Source organism: Mastigoproctus giganteus, chromosome 9, assembly GCF_048544385.1.
Source record: "Mastigoproctus giganteus isolate SK-2022 chromosome 9, ASM4854438v1, whole genome shotgun sequence".
Classification (NCBI taxonomy): domain Eukaryota; kingdom Metazoa; phylum Arthropoda; class Arachnida; order Uropygi; family Thelyphonidae; genus Mastigoproctus; species Mastigoproctus giganteus.
In genome coordinates this window covers 85,513,719-85,537,099 of record NC_143583.1, presented here as the reverse complement: position 1 = coordinate 85,537,099, position 23,381 = coordinate 85,513,719, and the positions used below count along the sequence as shown (strand labels likewise).

Here is a 23,381-nt window from a genome sequence, read left to right as displayed (position 1 = left end):
TAAGTAGTTGAAAAATGGCATCATCTAAGTATACTTTGCAATTAGGTTGTCATCATTGCAACACTGAGGTACCCGCCCGCCCACTGATGAGGAGCCAATAAGCTCCGAAACGGTGCCGTCTGGGTGGTGGTATCTGCTGAGAATAAGAAACAGTCTTCTTCATTGGTGAAGCATTAAGTATATCTCATAATATGAGATACATTTAAATGATGCCATTTTTGAACTACTTAGTAGTTGACTATATATAGACATGATACACTAACGTATACATTATAAGGTGAGTTAATTCACCTTACAATGTTTCAGATATCTACAAAGGCCTGGGACAAAGTTTAGCAAGACACTTTTGTGCAGGAAACATTCGTCTGATTTTAGAGTAGCATGGAGAAGGGTGACAACATGGTGACACGTGTCAAATTATGTTCGTCTCATGTGGATTGATCCGTCAATGCATTATAATGAAAAGTATTGCTAATAATCAAATTAATCTAAAATTCAAGCATTGATTCTCCAGAGGGCCATAGTCATTATGCATTTTCCCAGTAAAAGATTCATGTAGGAATCTTTGGTTGTACAGGTGCAATATTTCTGATTTTTGTATTTTTCTAGTTTTTGGACAATAAATTTAAGCAATCACAAAATGTCAGCATTCAAGAACAGACAAAAGGAGAATGCATTGGAAGTGTGGCTGCATACTTTTTTGATGATTTTATATGCCATTAACTTATTTTTAATAACTATATTATTTTATTCTTATTATTCTTTATTCCTTGGGCCATTAATCAAAACTGGTAAATGAGAACCTTAACATCATGAAGTTATGGAAGTGATCATCGCTACAAATTGCCTTGATGATAATATTCTAATAAAAGAATAATAACAGAGGGAAAAAAAGAAGAGTAAACAAAGGACCACACGATATAATTTTTTTATCAATAGCTGGAGACAATACTGCCTACATATAGGAATAAAAGCAAGTCTTTTAGATCCCCCCCTCCTTGTGATTGGTGCAGAACACTTTTCTACTGATTTGGTGGCCATGGAAAAGTGTTCCGATAGTAGTGTAATACCTTCAGCCACCCTATTCTTGTTCTAGTTCAGCTATTTTCAATTTATCAATTTATCCTGTTTCCCAACAGTGGAGTTCCCCAATAAAACTGTCCTTTTGAGCCGATGCAAAAAAAAAAGGGGGGTAAAAAAGAGAAGTTAGTTAACATATGCAGTACATTACATTTCAGTTACGTTGGCAAAAAAAATTGTGATTTAAGAAAAAAAAGAGAGTTAAAATGCAATAATTTTTATATATTTATGTATGAACTGAAGACATTTCATTTCTGTGCATCTGCCATATTCCCATTCATTCTTCCAATCAGCTTCTTCTTCTTTATCTTCGCCTTCTTCCCACATTTATGTGAGGTTGGCATTTCTGTCCTTAATTCTTTTCTTCCATTCCTCCCTATCCTAGGCTTCCTCTCTCCTCCATCCTCTCTCTTTTAAATCTGCCACCTTGTCCTTCCATCTCAGCTTAGGTCTCCCCCTCTTCCTCTTCCCTGTCACCTCCAACTTTTCACACCTCTTCCCCACATACTCCTCACTTCTTCGTTCCACATGTCCAAGCCACCTCAATGTAGAATCTTGCATTTTTTTACTCAGAGGCCCCACCTTGACTGTACCTCTAATGTAGTCGTTTCTTATCCTGTCCTTCCTTATCACACCACACATCCATCTTAGCATCCTCATCTCCGCCACTTCCATCTTCTTTTCCTGAGCTCTTGTAATCACCCATGTCTCCGCACCGTACATCAATGCAAGTCTAACCACGGTTTTATACATTCTTCCCTTCATTCTACAATTTACTTTCTTATCACACAGCACCCCACTAATCTTTCTCCAGTTGAACCATCCACATTGCACTCTATGCTGTATTTCTGCACTCAATCCTCCGTCCCTCTCAACGTTTGATCCCAGATACTTAAATTTCAAAACTGATGGTAGCTTTTCCTCTTGCAGTTTTATAGAACTCCCATCTTCTCCATTCAATACCATATATTCTGTCTTTGTTCTACTTATCCTCATGCCTCTCTCTTCTAACGCTTTCCTCCATTCCTCCAATTTCTTCTCCACCTTTCCTTGGGATGGTTCGCACAGTACGATATCATCCGTGAACAGCATACTCCATGGTGCTCTACTCTTCACTTCTCTCACCAACACATCCATTATCAGGTCAAACAGATATGGGCTAAGAGCTGATCCCTGGTGCAGTCCAACTTCTACAGAGAACCCCTCAGTCATACCTACACTACTCTTAACATGAGTCACCGCTCCCTCGTACATTTCTTTCACAAGCCTTACGTACTTTTCTGATGCACCCTTCTCCCTCATGCATCTCCATACCTCTTGTCTGGGCACTCTATCATATGCTTTTTCCAGGTCTATGAACACCATGTGCAACTCTACTTGCATCTCCCTGTATCTTTCCATCACCTGCCTTAAATCGAAGACTGCATCTGTTGTTCCTCTTCCCGGCATGAAACCAAACTGTTCCTCTCGTATTTCCATCTCCTGCCTTATCCTTCCTTCCACAATTCTTTCCCAGATCTTCATCGACTGAGACATTAACTTTATTCCCCTGTAGTTCCCACATTCCTGCACATCACCCTTTCCTTTATAGATTGGCAAAAGTATACTTTCCCTCCACTCATCGGGTATCCTCTCCTGCTGCCACAGTTTTTCCATAAAGTCCCATAGGATATCGATCCCTTCTTCTCCCAGACTTCTCCATACCTCTACTGGTATCTGATCACCACCTACTGCTTTCCTCCTCTTCATTTTACTGAGTGCGCTTTCCACTTCTTTCCTGCTTATGCCTTCCACTACTCTTTCATTCGGCACTCCGTCCTCGCATAATGCTCTTGGGTTTTCCTCATTTAATAACTTCTTAAAATAGTCTTTTTATCTTTCCTTAACCTTCTCCTGGTCCTGTATAACCACTCCCCTCATCTTTTATCTGTTTATTTATGAGAAGTCCTTTGATGCCTTGTCTCTCGTTTTGGCTATTCTCATCAATTGCCTATTTCCATCTTTCCTTTCCAGTTCCCCATAGGCCTCGTCTACTGCCCTCGCCTTTGCTGTAGCCACAGCCCTTTTTGCCTCCTTGTTTGCTAATTTATATGCTTCTTTATCTTCCTGGCTACCTGTTAAATCCCATCTTTTCTTCATCTCCTTCTTTTGTTTTATCACCGATTGCACTTCTTCATTCCGCCACCAAGCCTCCTTTCCCTCCGGAATCCCCTTTCCTGATGTTTTCCCCAACAACTCTTCTCCAACTTTCCTTATGATACAACTATTTAACTTCCACCACTCTTGCACGTCTTCCAGTAACTTTATTCCTTTTAGCACCTTTTCCCTAAACTACTTCCTCAAACCCTCCTCTTTCAATCTCTACCATTTTATCCTTTTCTCCCTCTGTCTTCTTTACAGATAGAAAGTCTATTCTAACACTTTTCATCATCTTCTTCTTCTCTAGCTGGACTAACTTCTTTAACTGAACCCGTCCTTTGTTCGGTAGCCCTGACCCTTTTCTCACAGTTTCCGGGTGATGTGACTGCGCGTCGCTTATGGGGTACGCCTTAGCCATATTGCATCTATTTTCCGTCATTCTATCATTTTCTTTTGTTTTGGCATAGTATTTTACGACATTCTATCATTTTCTTTTGTTTTGGCATAGTATTTTACGACCGGATGCCCTTCCTGACTCCAACCCTCACCATTTATCCGGGCTTGGGACCGGCACCTACTGAGGCTGGCTTGCCTCCATCGGTGGCTGGCTTCATTCTTCCAATCAGCACATGGCAAAAAAAAAAACTATCAATATCCAGCTTCAGCTACAATATATAGTATATGGATAGCCCATGTGATATGTATGAAAAAAAAAAAAAAAAAAGAAATAATAATTGTTGGATTTCTATTTATCTGTTTTTAATGAAATTTGAGAAAGCTCAGTAATTACTCCAAATGAGACAAATATAAAATCTCATAAAAATGTATCTGCTGAGAGTTCAGTTATTACATGCAGATGGATGGATGGACAAAAATATTATAATTGTCAGATTTCCATTGGTCCAGTTTAAAGGAAATTTGGAATCGGCAATTTTTTCTAAAGGAGCCAAATATAAAAGTTTATGAAAATCCATTCATTAGGAGTCAGTTTATTACATGCAGATGAACGGATGGAGAGACATAGTGATGAGAGTAGGCACAATGCTTAAATGCTGACACACCTAAAAATAGCCATTCAAGAGGAAACACATTAATACAGGTATTGTAATTTGACATTACTGATACATTTTATTCAAAACGTAGTCTGAATCACAGTATTTTGGTATAATGCAGGTGTCAAACAATTTATCCTGAAAGCTTGACATGTGAGACAAATCAGTTTTTGGTTTTATGAACAATACATGATATGCTGTACTGTATCATTGGCTAATTGGGCTCTTGAATATTGGTGGTGAAAATCAGGAATGTACTGCTCTGTAGATGTGTATGAGTACCTTTAATAATTTTTTGATTTACTGATTAATTTGGTAAGTGAAAAAGTTATACAGTGCTAAAAAGGCAAAAGTAATGAATACAGCCATAATAAACATAGCAAACACTTGGCCTTATCCAGCAAATTTTGATCTGTGGGTTTGCTTCCAGTGCAGTGTAAATGATGCAGCTCATCGCTGTTGACAAATTAGTAAAGGCTGTCTTCGCTGTCAGCAACAACAAATAATAAAACAAATACTTTTACAAAGGTTGATAAATGATAGAACTGACCATATTACAGCCCACACAGCTAACTAACCTTAACTGTTTATATATGCCAGTTGTGGCCGTGATCACTGATGATTTAAACATTCTGAAGAACAATAAAGTTGGCCATTAAAGAAATCTCTCATCATAGTTCACTCTGAATTTACCAAGAATCTCAGCCCAATGAATTCAATGTTAGTGTTGCTGCTATGGCACAGGTAAATATACCTGTTTGTATGTGTGATTTGTGATAGGTGAGGTGAAATTTGGCTCCGGGGAATGCAAGCCTTCAGGACTGGACACATGGAAGTTTTTAGTATGAGATTAAGACAAGCTATTGCTGTGGCTGAGTTCAGTACTTCCTGAATTGGCATTCACAGTGATCATCCTAGATTGTGGATTTGCTGGTGTATGTTGTTAGTGCTGAAGCTGTTGTGAATGCAAGCAAGCAGAGCTTGTTCATCTTATGGTCACCTTTGCAATTGGAAGTGGGGAGGACTGTATGAAAAATGTTTCCTTTATATAACCTTATATATACTGTTCAAGGTTATATAAGGAAGCATTTCTCTTAATGACATAAAACTCGAGTGGATTTCCATGTTCAGTGAAGACATTAATAGGCCCTGCTTGCACCCACGAAAGCATCCAGCACTAAATCCTCACTTGGATTATGTTGCATCTCCCTCTAGGATGCAGCATGATCGGCCCCATCTCCAGCACTCAGTGCAATCACATTGATAAATTCTCGTCACATGCTGGTGACTTTCATTTCAATGATCTGATCCCTGGTATTAATATTAATAGTTGCAAATGATGCAAGAAAGCTTTAAAAATTTTTTTCTAAACTATCCATCCCCTCCAGTACTTTGTCTAGTTTTTCCTTGGATTTATTCGAACTATCCACTTCCACAAGAGCGAGAGGAAGCTTGTTCCAGCAGTCAGTCACCCATTGGCTGAAGGAAACTTTCACACTTCTATTCTGCAACCTAAATTTGCATTTATATCTCCTTTTGTACATAGTCTGAGTAAGAGGAAGAATCCCATCAGTACTGAGTTTGTTCAAGCCGTTCAAAGCCTTAAACACCTAAATCAGATCCTCACAGTTGCCAAGCCTCCAGATGCTGCAGTTTGCAGAACTGAAGGCCTTGGTGAGAGCACTTCTTTGTTCCTCTCACTGATCTTGCTGTCCTTCTCTGTACTCTTTCTAGCAGCTCTACATCCTTCCTAAAATGAGGCCTCCAGACCTGTATACAGTACTCAAGGTGTGACATTACCATTGCCTTATGCAATGGGATAATCACCTCCTTATCCCTTCTAGAATAATAATAATAATAATTTATTTATCCCTATTTTATGTTACACTTTTTGGGAGATAACGGCAAAATGGGAGGGAGAACACATGAGCCAATGGCTTTTTAGGTGTGTTCCCTTAAAAACGATGAATATACAATTGAAAAATATACAGTTCTGGAATTGTGCAGGTAATGTTTAACAGAAAAGACAGAAATACATTGGAGTTTTTTTGTACATTTCTTTACAGAATACTTCGAAAAACATCACTAGTTATAATATCATTGTGAACATTTTTACAATTAAATGATGAGTTGTCTGCACAGAAATTTACAAATTATTTGCCAACTGCTTCCTTTAGCATTTGTACATTATTTCCACGTTGGTATTTTTAAAATCCAGGAGTTGAGTGGAAGGTAATTTGAATCAGACATCCCTGGTGATGTATTCAATTAGTAGTTTCTTGAATTGATTTAGTGAAGTGACATTTTTGATTTTTGCAGGAAGTTTGTTCCAGGTTTTAGCACCTCTATATTTTATACTTTTCTGACCTATGGCTTTTCTGAAAAGCGGAATCTTCAGGTTGGCTTCATTTCTTAGATTGTATGATTTTTCTTCTTCATCTATGGTTATGAAAAAGGATCTGAAGAGAGGGGGGAACTCTGGTGTCTTCAATGTATTATAATCAAAGACCGCCTAGGCTTTCTGTAGCAGTTGGTAGATAGTGAGGAGTCTCACTTCCTTGTATCTCGAACTAACTGATGCATTCCAGGGAAGGCCCAAAATTGAACAAACACATTGATTGACTGAGAATGAAGTTGATTCTTGCAAGGTTTTCTTGGCTGGTGGTACCCCATGAGATGATAAGGTGAGATGTGGCTGAATTAAAGAAAAGAATACTAGTCTGAGAAGGGAAGGAGACACCCAGGCAGACACCCTGGCGAGTATTCCTACTAGTGACGAGATTTTCTTTTGTAGGGTTATATGTTTTGCCCAACTTAGCTTATCATCTAGCCAGGTTCCGAGAAACTTGGTTTCATTCACCCTTTCAAGTTGTTTTTGCATATTACATCTAAATCAATATTTAGTGGTTTGTTTTTCATTCTAAACACCATATATTTTGATTTTTCTCATGGTTTAAAACTCTCCAAAATGGCACTCTATTAGTGATATCTGAAATTGCATTACAAAAATTTATAGATCCTTATTTCAAATACAATTTTACAAGTGTAAAGCAGCAAGTGAAAATTACAAAAGTTTTAATGGTATGTTACTTTCTTCTAGTTAAGCATAATAAAATTGCATATCCCATGAACAGTCAGCAGGTACCATCCCATTATTTATACACTTTTTTCTATCTTTAGGTTATACAGGGTTATTCAAAATGAAGTCCGAACATTGTGAGTGTGGGAACGAAACTTGAGATATTATGCGTTCTTTCAAGATGGCTACAAATGATTATGATGCATGCGCTTTCCCAAAAAAAAATTCTGAAACCCCGGACTTCATTTTGAATAACCCTGTATATACATGAACACACACACACACACACACTGCTGCTGTGGTGCACCTACCCATCCATGTGCTCACGCTGATTCTGTTTTAAAAATGGAGTTATATATTTGTGCAGGGTTTGTTAACACATATTTTGAGGGACAATATTAACCTCTAGCTAATATCAATTTAAGTAGAATAGTATTTCTTTCTTTCTTTTTGTATTTTTCAGATGAAAATTTTGACGTTAAACATGATAAACCTCATTTGCTCTCCATGGCTAACAGAGGAAAGGATACTAATGGTTCTCAATTTTTTATGTAAGTAACTGCACTCTGGGTTTTTATTCATTAATATTATTCATTATTCTTTGTATAGATATGCTTAACTTGTTGATCAATCACAGATATTTTTCTTTTGAACCAGGAGTTCCCCAGTAGTAGATTAGGTAAAGTAGCTGTTAACATCACCTGTGTTACGTAGCACAGCTACCATTCAATACATTTAAATGTACTATGACACTATTTTCATTTTAATTTATCTGAACCAAGTTGAGCAAACAGTTGTCAAGGGCCTTGGAGTGGAGCGCACCACACTGATATCTTCATTTACTTTTACAATATTTATTTTATCATAAACTGTACCACCCACTACTAGATATTGCTCAATCACAAGCATTTTGTCAGTTCAGAATTTACCAATAAAAAATTAATGTGAAGTATGGATAACACTTATTAAACCACACAAATTGTTACAAAGAAAATTTTATTGCATGTAAATGGTTGAAAGCAAATTTTCACACATCTACTCCACAGCCAACCTTTTTCATTTTGTCTTCTTATGTGTGATGTCTGAGAAATAGTTAGGATGCCATCAACATTTGGTTTTCTCAATCTGATTAAGTGATTTTTCAGCCAGAGAGAGTAACTGATTGTGGGAACAGACTTCCATCTGGTATTGTAGAAGTGGATAGTTTGAATAAATTTAAGGAAGCATTAGACAAATTATAGTTTGTCTATTGCTTCCTTAATAAGAACTAACAACCTTAATATATGAAGTATATCAAATGGAAGTAACTTTAGAGCATTTACTTAAGTGAGATAATAAACACAGTTGAACTTGGTTATAACAAGCATCAAGGGACCGACAAAATTTCCTTGTTATAACTGTTACTCGCTATAGCAGAGATGGGGAAACTCCTGAGGCCATTAGTAATAGTAGTAATAATAGTGGCATGTGATGCAAGAAAGCAAGCGTATGAGCTTATGCAGCATCCGCCAAAAAAGAAAAAAAAAAAAAAAAAAATTCACACAACCATTCCCTCTAAATGTTTGTCCAGTTCCTCCTTAAATTTATTTAACCTATCAACTTCCACAGCGACAGATGGAAGTCTGTTCCAGCAATTAACCACCCTCTGGCTAAAGGCAAATTTCCACACATCTATTCTACATCTGTCTTTCCTCAATTTGAATTTATGCCCCCTTAGGTTCGTAATCTGAACAAGTGGAAGAATCTCATCAGAATTCAGCGTGCTCAACCCATTCAAGGCCTTATACTCTCCAATAAGATCACCACGCAGGTGCCTAGTCTCCAGCCACTGCAATTTGCAGAACTTAAGCCTCTCTTGGTAAGAGGATCCCTTCATTCTCCTCATCAATCTTGTTGCCCTTCTCTGTACATGCTCAAGTAAATCTACATCCTTCCTAAAATGAGGCCTCCAGATCTGTACGCAGTACTCAAGGCATGGCCTGACCATTGCCTTATACAGAGGAACAATCACCTCCTTTTCCCTGCTAGCAAAATTCCTGTATATCATTGACAAAACCCCATGACCTGCCTTGTCAGCCTGTCTGCACTGTTCAGAAAACTTCATATTTGATTGCACAATTACTCCCAGGTCTTTTTCATTTTATACCACCTTAAGTGTAGTACCACACAGTTGGTATGTTCCTCTGGGGTTATTTCTACCCATATGCAGTACTTTGCATTTGTCAAGGTTAAACTTCAGTTGCCACTTCTTAGCCCATCTGCCCAAATTATCTAGATCCTGTTGCAATAGCACACTGCCATGACTGTCATTAACAACCCTGCCAACCTTTGTGTCATTGTGTCAGCCTTTGATCCTCCTTTGTGAATTGGGGTCACATTTCCACATCTCCAGTCTTTGGGTACTGAGTCCAAGGAACCTCTCATAATTATGGCTAAGGGTTTGCTTACTTCCTTTGCTGCCTCCTTTAATATAACTGGATAGATCCCATCCATCCCAGGTGCCTTTCTTGTGTTTATCTTCAACAATTTCTCCTCCACTTTACTCTCAGTTATTACAAGATTATCTAGCTTGCTGCCAGAGTTGAATACACATCTGGCATTCCCCTCGCTGAATAAATCCTCGTGTGAATGTCGATGCAAAATATTCATTTAGTTTGTTAGCTACCTGAGCAGGATCATCAACAGTTGAACCATCGATATCAAGTGGACCAATCTGATTCATCCCCTTCCTTCTAGAGTTTACATAAGTAAAGAACTCCTTGCTGTTTTTCTTTGCATCCTTTGCCAAAGATTTCTCATAATCTGCCTTTGCCTGCCTAATCTCCTTTGTGACTTGGTTACAGACCAGCTTATATCTATCATAGGCTTCTGTGTCACGTGTTAATTTATATGTATCCCATGCATTTTTCTTCTCTGCCATGTGTCATTAGTTCATCTGACATCCATTTAGGCCTAAACTTTAAACAATATTTCTTAGTTGGTTTGTAAAGCCTAGTAGCTTCCAAGATAAGTTCTTTGAATGCTTCCCATATTGAATTTGCTGTTGGTAACATCATCAGTTTGTCCCACTGGATAGAATTTAAATAGTGTCTCAGACCACCGTAGTCGCCTTTACGAAAGCAATAACCCTTCCCTTTACCCCTGATGGTAGTTACCTCTTTGAGTAAATCTCACTTCAGCACATTGTGATCACTGCTACCTAGTGGCTCCTGTATCTGCAGATTCTTAATGCATGAAGAATCACTGCTGATAATCAAATCAAGAGTATTACTCCCTCTAGTTGCCTCCCGAACATGCTGATGTAAAAAACAATAATCCAATAAATCCACAAAAGCCTTGCTAGTGTGTGAGTGACCAACCCACAAATTCCAGTCAATATCTGGGAAATTAAAATTCCCCATTATAAGACTCTCTGATTTACTGGCCCACTCTATTTCCCTGTACAGTTTGTTATTATACTCATCAGAGTCATTAGGCCTGTAGCACACTCCTACTCTCAATTTTGATCTCCCAATGCTTATGTCACACCAAACTGACTCGACACTGCACTGTCCATCGATGTCGACTGGCTTCACTTCCTTGGGTTTTATGTGTTTCTTAACTAATAGCATAACCCCTCCTCTCTTCCTATCCTGTCTGTCCTTTCTGTAGACGTTGTACTCCCCAAATTCCAGTTCTGCATTACTTATGATCTGTGTGACACCACGTCTCTGATATCCCAACAATATCTGCCTTTGATGCTTTGAGCAATACCTCAAATTCATCAAATGTATTTACCAAACTCCTAGCATTGGTATACTTACAAGTATACATGCACCTGTTCCTATTCTTAGCTACCCTAACACAACCCATGTGTTTACTTGTACCACATGACTCCCAGCAGTCTCTGAAATACCCTGCATCTTGTTTTTCAGGCTGCTGCTCATTCCAATAGAAGCAGTGCAAGAATCACTTTCACCTCTGCCAGTGGCTACTGTTAATCTATTAGTCTTTGTATCCCCCCAAACTAGCAGTTTTCTGACCCACCTAACACTGCCTCGATAGCATCAGCAAAAATTCTTGCACCCTTTCTATTTAAGTGTATCCCATCTCTGTAGAAGTAGTCTCTCCTGTTAATGAGTACAGACCAGGCTGATAAAAATTCTATCCCTTGAGCCTTGTACAATCTTTCCAGGGCCGAATTGATCGACAAGGCTCTCATCATATACTACCTCCTATTGTGTCTGGGCAGAATTGCAGACACTTTCAAATTCAACCCTAATTCACGGCTTTTTTTCAACAGTGATCTGTACTTATTAAGTAATTCTGCCGGTATCCTACTCTTAATATCATTAGTGCCAACGTGTACAACTATATCACCTTCTGTGCCCTTAAAAGATGATACCCGTTCTACAACGTCATCAACCTTTGCCCCTGGCATACCTTGGTCCTGTACCACCTATCCTTTTTACAAAGCATGTTCCCCATTTCCCTGACAATAGAGTCACCAACAACTAATAGTTCCTGTGGGACCAGCGCATTCTGCCTTCGGGATTGCCGCTGTTTTGCATGATGACCAAGTGCCAGCTCTGGCGTTGATGTGGGCAGCTGAGAGCTTGATGGGCCCCTCAATTTAGATCCTTCGAGGGCATCCACCCTGTCCTTCAAGCTCTCATATAGGCCCATAACAATGCTGAGTTGTCGCCTGGTTTCGTTACACTCCTTGCATCGGCACACACAAAGAAATCCCCCATGGCAATATCTTGTCCCGTACCCAATTGCTCCAGAAACATCATGCAAGCAGTGCATTTTAAAAGGCTGTGATTTAGAGGGCAACTGCCCCCCTCAGTTCTTCTCTGAGCCACAGCATTCCCATTAGCTTTAGCCTTTTGCTTTGCTCCTCTGGTCTGAGTCATGATTTCGATTTAATTTCAATTTCAGTACAAAATTATAACCCTAAACTTGTATCCCATCACAGTTATAACGCTATATATATTTTTCAGTATCAAGTATTATCTACGAGTTCCCTTTATATAACTTCCGTATCAAGTTATGTATTAATTAATTATGTTACATTTGTAATCCGAGTCATTATATGTATTTAGTTAAAAGTACAATTTAATTGACAACAAAGTTTAAGAAAAATAATAGATTTTACTGATTAATTGACTATATTATATTATATACTATTCTATACTATACTAACGCTATCTAGTTCTGGATATAACGTATTGTATAACAAAGGCGGCAAGTTACGAACGGTAAATCTACGGACACTTAAGTATTAATTAACTTCCAAATCTGGCTGTCTCAATTCAGAATAAACTAACGATCCTGACTAGGTCTATATACTTATATAGACTATATACTTATGCTACTTATAGAAAATAATTTGATGTAACAGTTGGTCAATAAAGCTGCTAAATATGGCTAAAAAAACTTCTCTTTCAGCGGAGCTGCAACTTGTGACACGTGGATTTGATACCCTTGCCGATACTTTTATGCAATTACAATGCCGAGTAAAGAATAAATACACCAGATTAATCAGAAAATCACAAAATAATGCTATACTACTAAATTTAAATCAAAAGTTTTAGAAAAACAATAATTTCAAATCAATAAATAAGAATGCACTTAGCAGCTTTGAACACGTCTCGCTCCCACTAGCCTCGTCAGCAGACTCTTTTCATTGTCCACTGTAGAACTTGATCACTTCCTGCTACTGGTTCCTGTACTGTCAGCACTATTATGTCATCTGGTTCATTAGTGATGATGAGGTCTTGAATATTCTTTTCCCTTGTACTTTCCCTAACATGTTGGTACAAATAAAAATTATTTAGTTGATTTCAAAATTTTGTCCCCCATGTGGAGTTTCCTTCCCATTTGGTCCAATCAATTAGAGGCAAATTAAAATCACCCATAATATGACATTGATGCTTACTTGCCCATTCCAATTGCAAGTAAAGTGTCATCATAATCTTCACAATCACCTGGCATGTAGATTACTCCCACTCTTATTATACCTTTGCTTACAACTATTTCACACCATGCAAATTCTACACTGTCATTTGAAGCTATCCGGGAAGGCTTTCGTTGCACTCAGGCAGCTTTTGATGAGAAGCATTACCCCTCCACCCCTTCCAACTGCCCTATCTTTCCTAAATACATTGTACATACTGTACGAAACTCATCATCCCCTATTTCTGGGTGGCACCATGTTTCCCTAAGCTGTGTTATGTCGGCTTTACTTGTCCTAACCAGCAGTTCGAATTCACTCATTTTATTGATGACACTTCTGACATCACTGTATAAACAATTAAGACTCAGTGTTCTTGTATAGTTAACTATCTGACACACCCATTGAAGTTATTTAAGCTCGCATTCTCTGGCATTAGCTACCTGCTGATTTGAAATGTTTCTGCCCTCAGAACATCTTGTTAATATGATCTGTTGTGGTAATAAACAAGAACTCTTTGAGATATGTGCAAGAGTTAATTTGACCAATATTATCAGATAAATGTGTATGTACATTAGCCTTGTCTCCTCAAACCACCTGTTTTCCTGAACCTTTAAGATATCCTCAGTGATACTGGCAAAATCCCTTGCACCACCTTTGTTTAAATATATCCTGTCTCTATAAAGCAGATTCCTTCAACCTATGAAAGCATGCCAAAACAATAAAAATCCCCCCCCCCCTGCAGAGTCCTTCAAGGCTTGAGTTAATCCACAAGGGTTTCTGCTTATAATCCCTCATATCGGGTCTGGGCAGAATTGCATACACATAGACATTGTGACCTAACTCGCAGTATTTCTTCAACATGGTCCTATATTTGTCTAACAAATCGAGATTATGGTTGCTTAATATCATTTGTCCTCACGTGAATAATAATATTCTTTTTGTCCCCCTTAAAATCTGTTGGTGACATCATTAATTATTGCTCCTGGCAGACATACCCTGGTGTTCTAGTCTACCTATCCTTATTACAAAAAATATTTCCCATTTCCCTGACAATGATGTCTCCTAGCAGTGTTAAGGTCAAGAATATTTTTGCCCCTAGTACTTTCTCTAGCATGCTGGTACAAATAATAATCATCTTGTTTGTTTATTTAATGAAGTTTTTGCCCATCGTAAATTTCCCTCCCGCTTATTCCAATCAATCTGGGACAGATTAAATTCGCCCATAATAAGACATTCATGCCTGTTTGCTTTAATATTTTATTACCTTTTATAATCTTTTAAATCTTTTATATTTTATTACCGTGACATACCCTTGAAGTTATTTAGGTTTGTATTCCAGCCTTTTCTTCTCCCTCATTGCTACATTTCAAACATTGCTACTCTCAGAACATCTTATCAACATCGGCTATTGTGGCAACAAACAAGAATTCATGAGTTGAGTGTAAACATTACTTTGACTCATATCAGCAGATATACATGGATCTAAATTTCAGCTGAATTAATCAAAAAGTAAAAGAATATTTTGACCTTTTAATTATTTCAAATGATAATGTTCTCTTTTTGTAATATGATCATTTTAATGCTTTTAGGTGCAGTTTAATGCTCATGTAATTTTTTAGGAAATTCAGACACTAATATTTTTTAACCACATATTTGATGATTTCATAAAAAGTGTTTCAATATTGACATGATATTTAAAATTTATTTATTGACATGATGTTTTAAAATTGATTGATTGACATGATATTTAAATTGTTTTTACCTTTTTTTAGCACAACTCAGCCTACTCCTCATTTGGATGGGTATGTATTTCTAAATTTTCTTTGATTTCAATAGTATATTAAAGCATTGTATAGTTTGAAAATGTTTTATTTTAACTGTCCTTGATTTCTCCCATCCAGTTTTAGGTGAGTTTCATTATCTGACATTAAAATGTTCATTGTGCATTTTGAGATGGAATTAATGTGGTTTGCACATCATCCTTTTAAGTAAATTTCTTGTTTGCACTCTAAATTTGTTGAACATATGTACTCCAAATTGTATATAGTCATGTGAAGCTTTTTACCTAATTCCAGAGAATTACTTAAGTACTTATGGATTTTCAGTCAGATACTTCTTAGTTTCAGTGAACAAGTTCAGTGAAGAAGTTCAGCTTTATCAAAGGATATTATCGGTAGTGTTCACCACTCTGCTTGTATAATTTGATCTACATGTAAATATTTATTCAAACTACAGTCAATTCTGAATTATCTACATGGTAATGATTCTGTGAGAGGTGGTGGAGGGGAGAATATGTTGAGGGATATTAAAAATAAATAATAAATTAAAAACGGTGTAGCAAATAGTGTTATTTAAATTACGAAATTAAATCATATTTAAATCATAATGCTTACTTAGTGATCATAAGTTTCATTACAATTAATTCCAGATGTGTTTCAAATTGTACAGTTCCATCTCACTGAAAGCTGATTTTATCTAATTGCTTTCGGTATGAATTATTTCTCCTTGGCTGATATTGCTTTCATGTAATTGGGAGTGATAAGGGAATCAGTTAATTTTTTCTAGCATGCTCCTGACATCCCTACCTTTTTTTACTAAGCATGGATTTTTAACTAAACATGGGTTGTTGGCACCCTCTGGTCTAGCACTTCCACCAGAGGGTGTGGGAATTTTGTGCGGTCAGCACAGACAGGTACAGTTTGCCTTTTGAAGTTGCTTTCTCCACGTTCATAAGGACGAGCATCAGGTAGCAGTCATCCTAGGTGATGACTGCTCTCTGGTGGCTAGGTATCCTGTACAAGGATAATAAAATAAAGAATATTAGGTGGATTTGGACAAATGTCTAGGGGCCACCAAAGACAATAATAATAATAATAAAAAATAATAAATAAGCATGGATTTCATTTATTGTATAATAAGTAATTTTGTTAATGAAAGATTAGCCCTTAGAAAATTGTCTTTAAACTTAGCTCTATTCTAACTGGTGAGACAAGGAAGTGGCACAACCACAAAGCTAGGGACTTATTTGATTTGGCAGCTTTTATATTTCTGATGATTCTTTTCTATGATGTATTGTACTTAATCTAATAGAAGTTATGAAGTATGATCTAATAGAAGTTATGAAGTATGATCTAATAGAAGTTATGAAGTATGATCTGCTGACAAGGCTAGTAGGGCCAGACGTGTTCAAAGCCGCTAAGTGGATTTTTCTTATTTATTGATTTGAAATTGTTGTTTTTCTAAAACTTTTGATTTAAATTTAGTAGTATAGCATTATTTTGTGATATTTCTGATTAATCTGGTGTATTTATTCTTTACTCGGCCTTGTAATTGCATAAAAGTATCGGTAAGGGTATCAAATCCACGTGTTACAAGTTACAACTCCGCTGAACGAGAAGTTTTTTTTAGCGATATTTAGCCGCTTATTGAATATTTTTTACATCAAATTATTTTTTGTAAGTAGCTTATAGACCTAGTAAGGATCGTTAGTTGTTCTGAATCGAGACAGCGAGATTTGAAAGTTAATTACTACTTAAGTGTCCATAGATTACCGTTCGTAAATTCCCGCCTTTGTCTTTGTCATACGATCGTTATATATCGAACCTAGATAGCGTTAGTATAGTATACGTTATAATATTTTCAGCGATCGGTAAAATCTATTAAACTTGTTGAACTTCGTTGGCATTTAAATTGCACTTTAACTAAATATATTAATTAATACTTAAGTGTCCGTAGATTACCGTTCGTAAATTTCCCGCCTTTGTGATACGATAGTTATATACCGTACTAGATAGCGTTAGTTGAACTTCGTTAGCAGTTAAATTGTACTTTTAAATAAATACATATAACTACTTAGAATACAAATGTAATATAATTAATTATATTTAACATAATTAATAACATAACATAATTAATTATAATTAACTAATTAATTAATAGAATCATGACTCAGACAAGAGCAGCAAAGCAAAAGGCTCAAGCTAATGGAAGTGCTGTGGCTCAGAGTAGAACTGAGGGGGGCAGTTGTCCTCTGACTCACAGCCTTATAAAATGCACTGTTTGCTTGATGTTTGCAGAGCAATCGGGTACGGGACATGATACTGCCATGGGGGATGTCTTTGTGTGTGCACGATGCAAGGAGTGTATCGATATCAGGCAACAACTCAGCGTTCTTGTGGGCCTATATGAGAGCTTGAAGGACAGGGTGGATGCCCTCGAAGAAACTAAAATGAGGGGCCCATCAAGCTCTCAGCTGCCCACATCAACGCCAGAGCTTGCACTTGGGCATCGCGTGACACAGAGGCAACCCCCAAGGCAGAATGCGCTGGTCCCGAAGGAACTAGTAGTTGTTGGTGACTCTATTGTCAGGGAAACGGGGAACATGCTTTGTAAAAGGGATAGGTGGAGCAGGACGAGGGTATGTCTGCCAGGGGCAAAGGTTGATGACGTTGTAGAGCGAATATCATCTTTTAAGGGCACAAAAGGTGATATAGTTGTACACGTTGGCACTAATGATATTAAGAGTAGGAGACCGGCAGAATTACTTAACAAGTACAGGTCACTGTTGAACAAAAGCCGAGAATTAGGGTTGAATTTGAAAGTGTCTGCAATTCTGCCCAGACACGATAGGAGGGAGTATATGATGAGAGCCTTGTCGATCAATTCGGCCCTGGAAAGATTGTGCAAGGCTCAAGTGGTAGAATTTTTTTCAGCCTGGACTGTACTTGTTAACAGGAGAGACTGCTTCTACAGGGATGGGATACACTTAAATAGAAAGGGTGCAAGAATATTTGCTGATGCTATCGAGGCAGTGTTAGGTGGGTCGGAAAACTGCTAGCTTGGGGGGAGACAAAGACCAATAGATTGACAGTAGCCACTGGCAGAGGTGAAAGAGATTCTTGCACTGCTTCTATTAGAATGAGCAGAAGCCTGAAAAACAAGATGCATGATATTTCAGAGACTGCTGGGAGCCATTGCGGTACAAGTAAACACATGGGTTGTGTTAGGGTAGCTAAGAATAGAAACAGGTGCAGGTATACTTGCGTGTACACCAATGCTAGGAGTTTAGTAAATAAATTTGACGAATTTGAGGTATTGCTCAAAACATCAAAGGCAGATATTGTTGGGATATCAGATACGTGGTGTCACACAGATATAAGGGATGCAGAACTGGAATTTGGGGAGTACAATGTCTACAGAAAGGATAGACAGGATAGGAAGGGGGGAGGGGTTATGCTATTAGTTAAGAAACACATAAAAACCAAGGAAGTGAAGCCAGTCGACATCGCTGGACAGTGCAGTGTTGAGTCAGTTTGGTGTGACATAAGCATTGGGAGATCAAAATTGAGAGTAGGAGTGTGCTATAGGCCTAATGACTCTGATGATTATAATAAGGAACTGTACAGGGAAATAGAGTGGGCCAGTAAATCAGAGAGTCTTATAATGGGAGATTTTAATTTCCCAGATATTGACTGGAATTTGGGGGCTGGTCACTCACACACTAGCAGGGCTTTTGTGGATTTATTGGATGATTGTTTTCTACATCAGCATGTTCGGGAGGCAACTAGAGGCAGTAATACTCTTGATTTGATTATCAGCAGTGATTCTTCATGCATTAAGAATCTGCAGATAAATGAACCACTAGGTGGCAGTGATCACAGTGTGCTGAAGTGGGATTTACTCAAAGAGGTAACTACCATTAGGGGTAAAGGGAAAGGTTATTGCTTCCGTAAAGGCGACTACGATGGACTGAGACAGTATTTAAATTCTATACAGTGGGACCAACTGATGATGTTACCAACAGCAAATTCAAAATGGAAGCATTCAAAGAATTAATCTTGGAAGCTACTAGGCTTTACATACCAACTAAGAAATATTGTTCAAGGTTTAGGCCAAATGGATGTCAGATGAACTAATGAGGCATATGGCAGAGAAGAAAAATGCATGGGATACTTACAAATTAACACATGACACAGAAGCCTATGATAGATACAAGTTGATATGCAACCAAGTTACACAGGAGGTTAGGCAGGCGAAGGCAGATTACGAGAAATGCTTGGCAAGGGATGCAAAGAAAAACAGCAAAGAGTTCTTTACTTATGTAAACTCTAGAAGGAAGGGGACGAATCAGATTGGTCCACTTGATATTGATGGGTCAACTGTTGATGACCCTGCTCAGGTAGCTAACAAACTAAATGAATATTTTATATTTTATATTATATACTTGGATCTTAGAAAGGCTTTTAATACTGTTGCACATGGAAGCCTCATTTCAAGAAAGATGTAGAACTGCTGGAACGAGTACAGAGAAGGGCAACAAGATTAGTGAACGGAACAAAGGGGTGCTCTTACGAAGAAAGGCTTAAGTTTTGCAAATTACAGTGTCTGGAGACTAGGCACCAGCGAGGTGATCTGATAGAGGTGTATAAAGCCTTGAATGGTTTGAGCATGCTCAATGCTGATGGGATTCTTCCTCTCGCTCAGAATAATCACCTGAGAGGGCATGAATTCAAATTGAGGAAGGACAGATGTAGGATAGACGTGCGGAAATTTGCCTTTAGCCAGCGGGTGGTTGGTTGGTGGAACAGACTTCCATCCCTTGTAGTGGAGGTTGATAGCCTAAATAAGTTTAAGGCTCAGCTGGACAGGTATTTTGAACGAATAGAGGTGTGAAGTGGAAGTGGGTTTTTTTTTTTTTTTTTTGGCTGATGCTGCATAAGCTTGCTTTCTTGCATCAAATGCCTCTTCTAATGCTAATGCTAAGTTTTCAGATCTAGCTTTAATGTTATTAGTGCCAACGTGTACAACAGTATCTTTTGTGTCCTTAAAAGATATCTAATCTACAGTGCCATCAACCTTTACCCTCTATAGACATACCCTGGTCCTATTTGCACAATATATTTCCCTGACAATAGTCACTGACATCAGGTAACTCTTGTGGAACCAGTGCATTCTGCCTTGGGGGATTGCTGCTGTGTTGCCTGATGATCAGTTGCAAGCTCTGTCATTGATGTGGGCAGCTGAGAGTTTCATGGGCTTTGATGTGTGAGGATATTAAGTTTCTACCTAATATCCTCACACTCCTTACATTGAGCACACACAGACATCCTCCCTGGCAATATCATGTCTTGTTCTGGATAGATCTGCAAACATCAAAGAAGCCGTACATTTCATGAGGCCATGGTACATTTCATGAGGCTTTGCTGCTCTGAAGCATGATTTTTGTTCAAATTCAATGTAATTAAAAATACTCCATTAAAAAGTTATACCTAATGCAGTAATAAAAATATGCACTTGTTTTGCATGGTTTGCATTATTAATTATACTGAGTAGACAGAAATCATGGGATACCTACCTAGTAACGGGTAGGCCCACCTTCCGTCCAGATAAAGGCAGTCATATGGCAAGGCATTGAGTCCACTAGTTCACGAAAGCCCTCCACAGCCATTTCCATCCATGCTTGCTGCACTGCTGTCCATAATTCCGTCGCAATCCTGTATGGAGTCAAAAGTTTGAGCTGACCTTTCCTCAGCATCACAAAGATGCTTCACAGGGTTCAAGTCTGGTGAATGGGGAGGCCATTGCATGGTGGTAAAATCTGCAGTATGCTCTTTGAACCATGTTCTAGTCACCATGGCTCTGCAGGGAGGTGCATTGTCCTGCTGGAAGAGTCCATTGCCCTGTGGGTGCACAATGACCATGAATGGATGCAGATGGACTCAACTTGGGCGTTCAGAGATGCGTCTAGGCATACTAGAGGTCCCAACGAGTGCTAGTTGAACACGCCCCAGGCCATTACTGACTGTCTACCTGCCTGAGCAGTTCCTTGTTGACATGACGGGTGCATAGCTTCATCCAGTTTCTGCCAGATATGCACCCTACTGTCCACTCAAAATAACTGGAAATGGGACTCATGACCAGATGACCTGTCTCAAATCATCCACAGTCCAGTGCCGATGTACTTTCACCCAGTTGAGACATAGTCCTATGTCATTGGGTTGGCAATGGCACTCTGGTGGGTCGGCAGCTCCCATAACCTATTGTGGCTAATGATCGCCTGATGGTCTTGGTGGAGACGTTTCTGGCACCTCCCTCATTGAAGTTGGCGGTGGTTTGTGCTACTGTCTCTCTCCAGTTGGCTGAAACAATGTGAGATAGATGTCGATGGCCACGTTCATCCACCACCTTTCTTCCCTCCCCCCACAACGCTGTCCACAATGAGATGTTATTTCGGAAATGGCATATTCCTGTTAGTCTCGAACGGGGATAATGCAATTTCTGTGGCGCCTCCATAGCCAGGTGGGAAGGAGCAGCAGTGCGTACCACGCGCTTCTTGATTCGACCAGGGTTCGAGCCCGTCACTATCAAATACGGAGGATGTGGAAAGGTCAGGGAATGACCACCGCATATTCCGGAGCAATATGGCCTTAGTTGCTAATGCTCCTAAAAACCAAATAACAAACAAACAAACAGCAATTTCTGTACCACCTCCACGATTGAGTGACCCATAGGTCAGGCACCCACTATCATCCCTCTTTAAACGTCATTTAACTCACGACGTTTATCCACACTGACATCGAATTACCGTCTACGTAAATGCAGTGTACCTGACAAGTGGTGGGTTCACCCACTAGTCAGAGGGATGACAGCATCGCGTTGCCCAGGAACCAGGTATCCTATGAATTTTGTCCTTTCAGTGTGTATATATAATTAAAATTCAAATGTTATAAAGACAAAATAAAAAAATAAAAAAAAGGTGGCAGAAGTTGATTGTGGTTCATTAAGCAATTATAAATGATAACTAACAAATTCACCAGTGTAATCAGAGAATCACAACTGGTAACTACACTTCCCTGTTTTACAAAGCAGTATTTATTCCAGCCATCTCATGCTGCAGGGGTCTGGTATCACCGGGCAGCTATTGCCACAAATCAGAAGAAATTAACCACCATTCAAAGAGCAATACTACTTACCATTACCAGAGCCTGTTGCACGGTGAGCACTCTTGCTCTCCAAGTCCTCGCTGTAGTCCTCCCTCTAGACCTTGAAATAATTAGATGTGGCATGTTGTATCATCTATCCAAAGCAATCTCCACTATAGCCATTGGATTCACCACCAACCCAGCAATCAATCCCAAGATGGAGAAAAGGTGCCTTCTTGTTCACCCGCAGCAAGCTTGGCAGGGCAGATAGATGACATCCACTAAGGGAGCAATTACAACAAAATTCATCCCTGAAGCTTTCCCAAAAGCCCCAAGCTGATTTTCCCCTGGCCTGTACATAACAGACATCCTTACAGGCCATGGGTCGATACAAGAAAAATTAACGTCTCTAGGCATCACAGATGATCCATGCTGCCACTATGGCACTGATGATTCTTGGCACCATATAATGTATGACTCTCCTGACTATGAAGACTTGAGATCTATTCTGATCACAAAGATTAGTAATTTGCCAAAGACCACGAACATATACTAATTCATACCCATGACAATTATAAATTCTTCACCACTTTTGCACAGGATATCTTCAACAAATGAACATTAAGGAGCCTATAAACCACCAAGACCAATAACTTGAGACAGATTCTGGGCACCCCTCTCCTGTTGCATCAACCACCAACCTCATTGAAACTCAATTGAACCGAAATTCCTTCATCCAAGTTCCATCAGGCTGATACAGTGGTACCTTGGTTTGCGAGCATAATTCATTCCGGAAACGTGCTCGTAATCCAAAGCACTCGTATATCAAAGCGAATTTCCCCATAAGAAATAATGGAAACTCAGATGATTTGTTCCAAAACTCAAAAATATTCACATACTGTAAAAATGATTAATACAAAATACATACATACCTTTTTATATTTTTAAAAGCAATCGAATTTATTAATTATTGGGTAGAACGACTTTCACTGTCACTAACGGAATCACTACTATCTGTTGACTTTTTCTTTTTGTGCGACTTTAACAAAGAACCTCTCCAATGACACTTGCTTTTGCCTCCTTTTGAGGATTTCGCGTAAATATGACATTGCATTGTCGTTAAACAGATTAATCGCTTGCACTGCCACAGCCTTATTCGGGTGGTGCTTTTC

General features: G+C 38.6%; 1 protein-coding gene across 1 annotated transcript in view; it reads left to right on the top strand.

Moving 5' to 3' along the window:
• LOC150080515 (uncharacterized) overlaps positions 1-23,381 on the top strand; it is a 398,298-nt gene that overhangs the window by 132,439 nt on the left and 242,478 nt on the right. The window contains exons 6-7 of the mRNA XM_090381933.1: positions 7,814-7,901; positions 15,061-15,090. Coding sequence (XP_090238059.1) covers positions 7,814-7,901; positions 15,061-15,090 — 118 coding nt within the window. The remainder of the gene's footprint in view (positions 1-7,813; positions 7,902-15,060; positions 15,091-23,381) is intronic.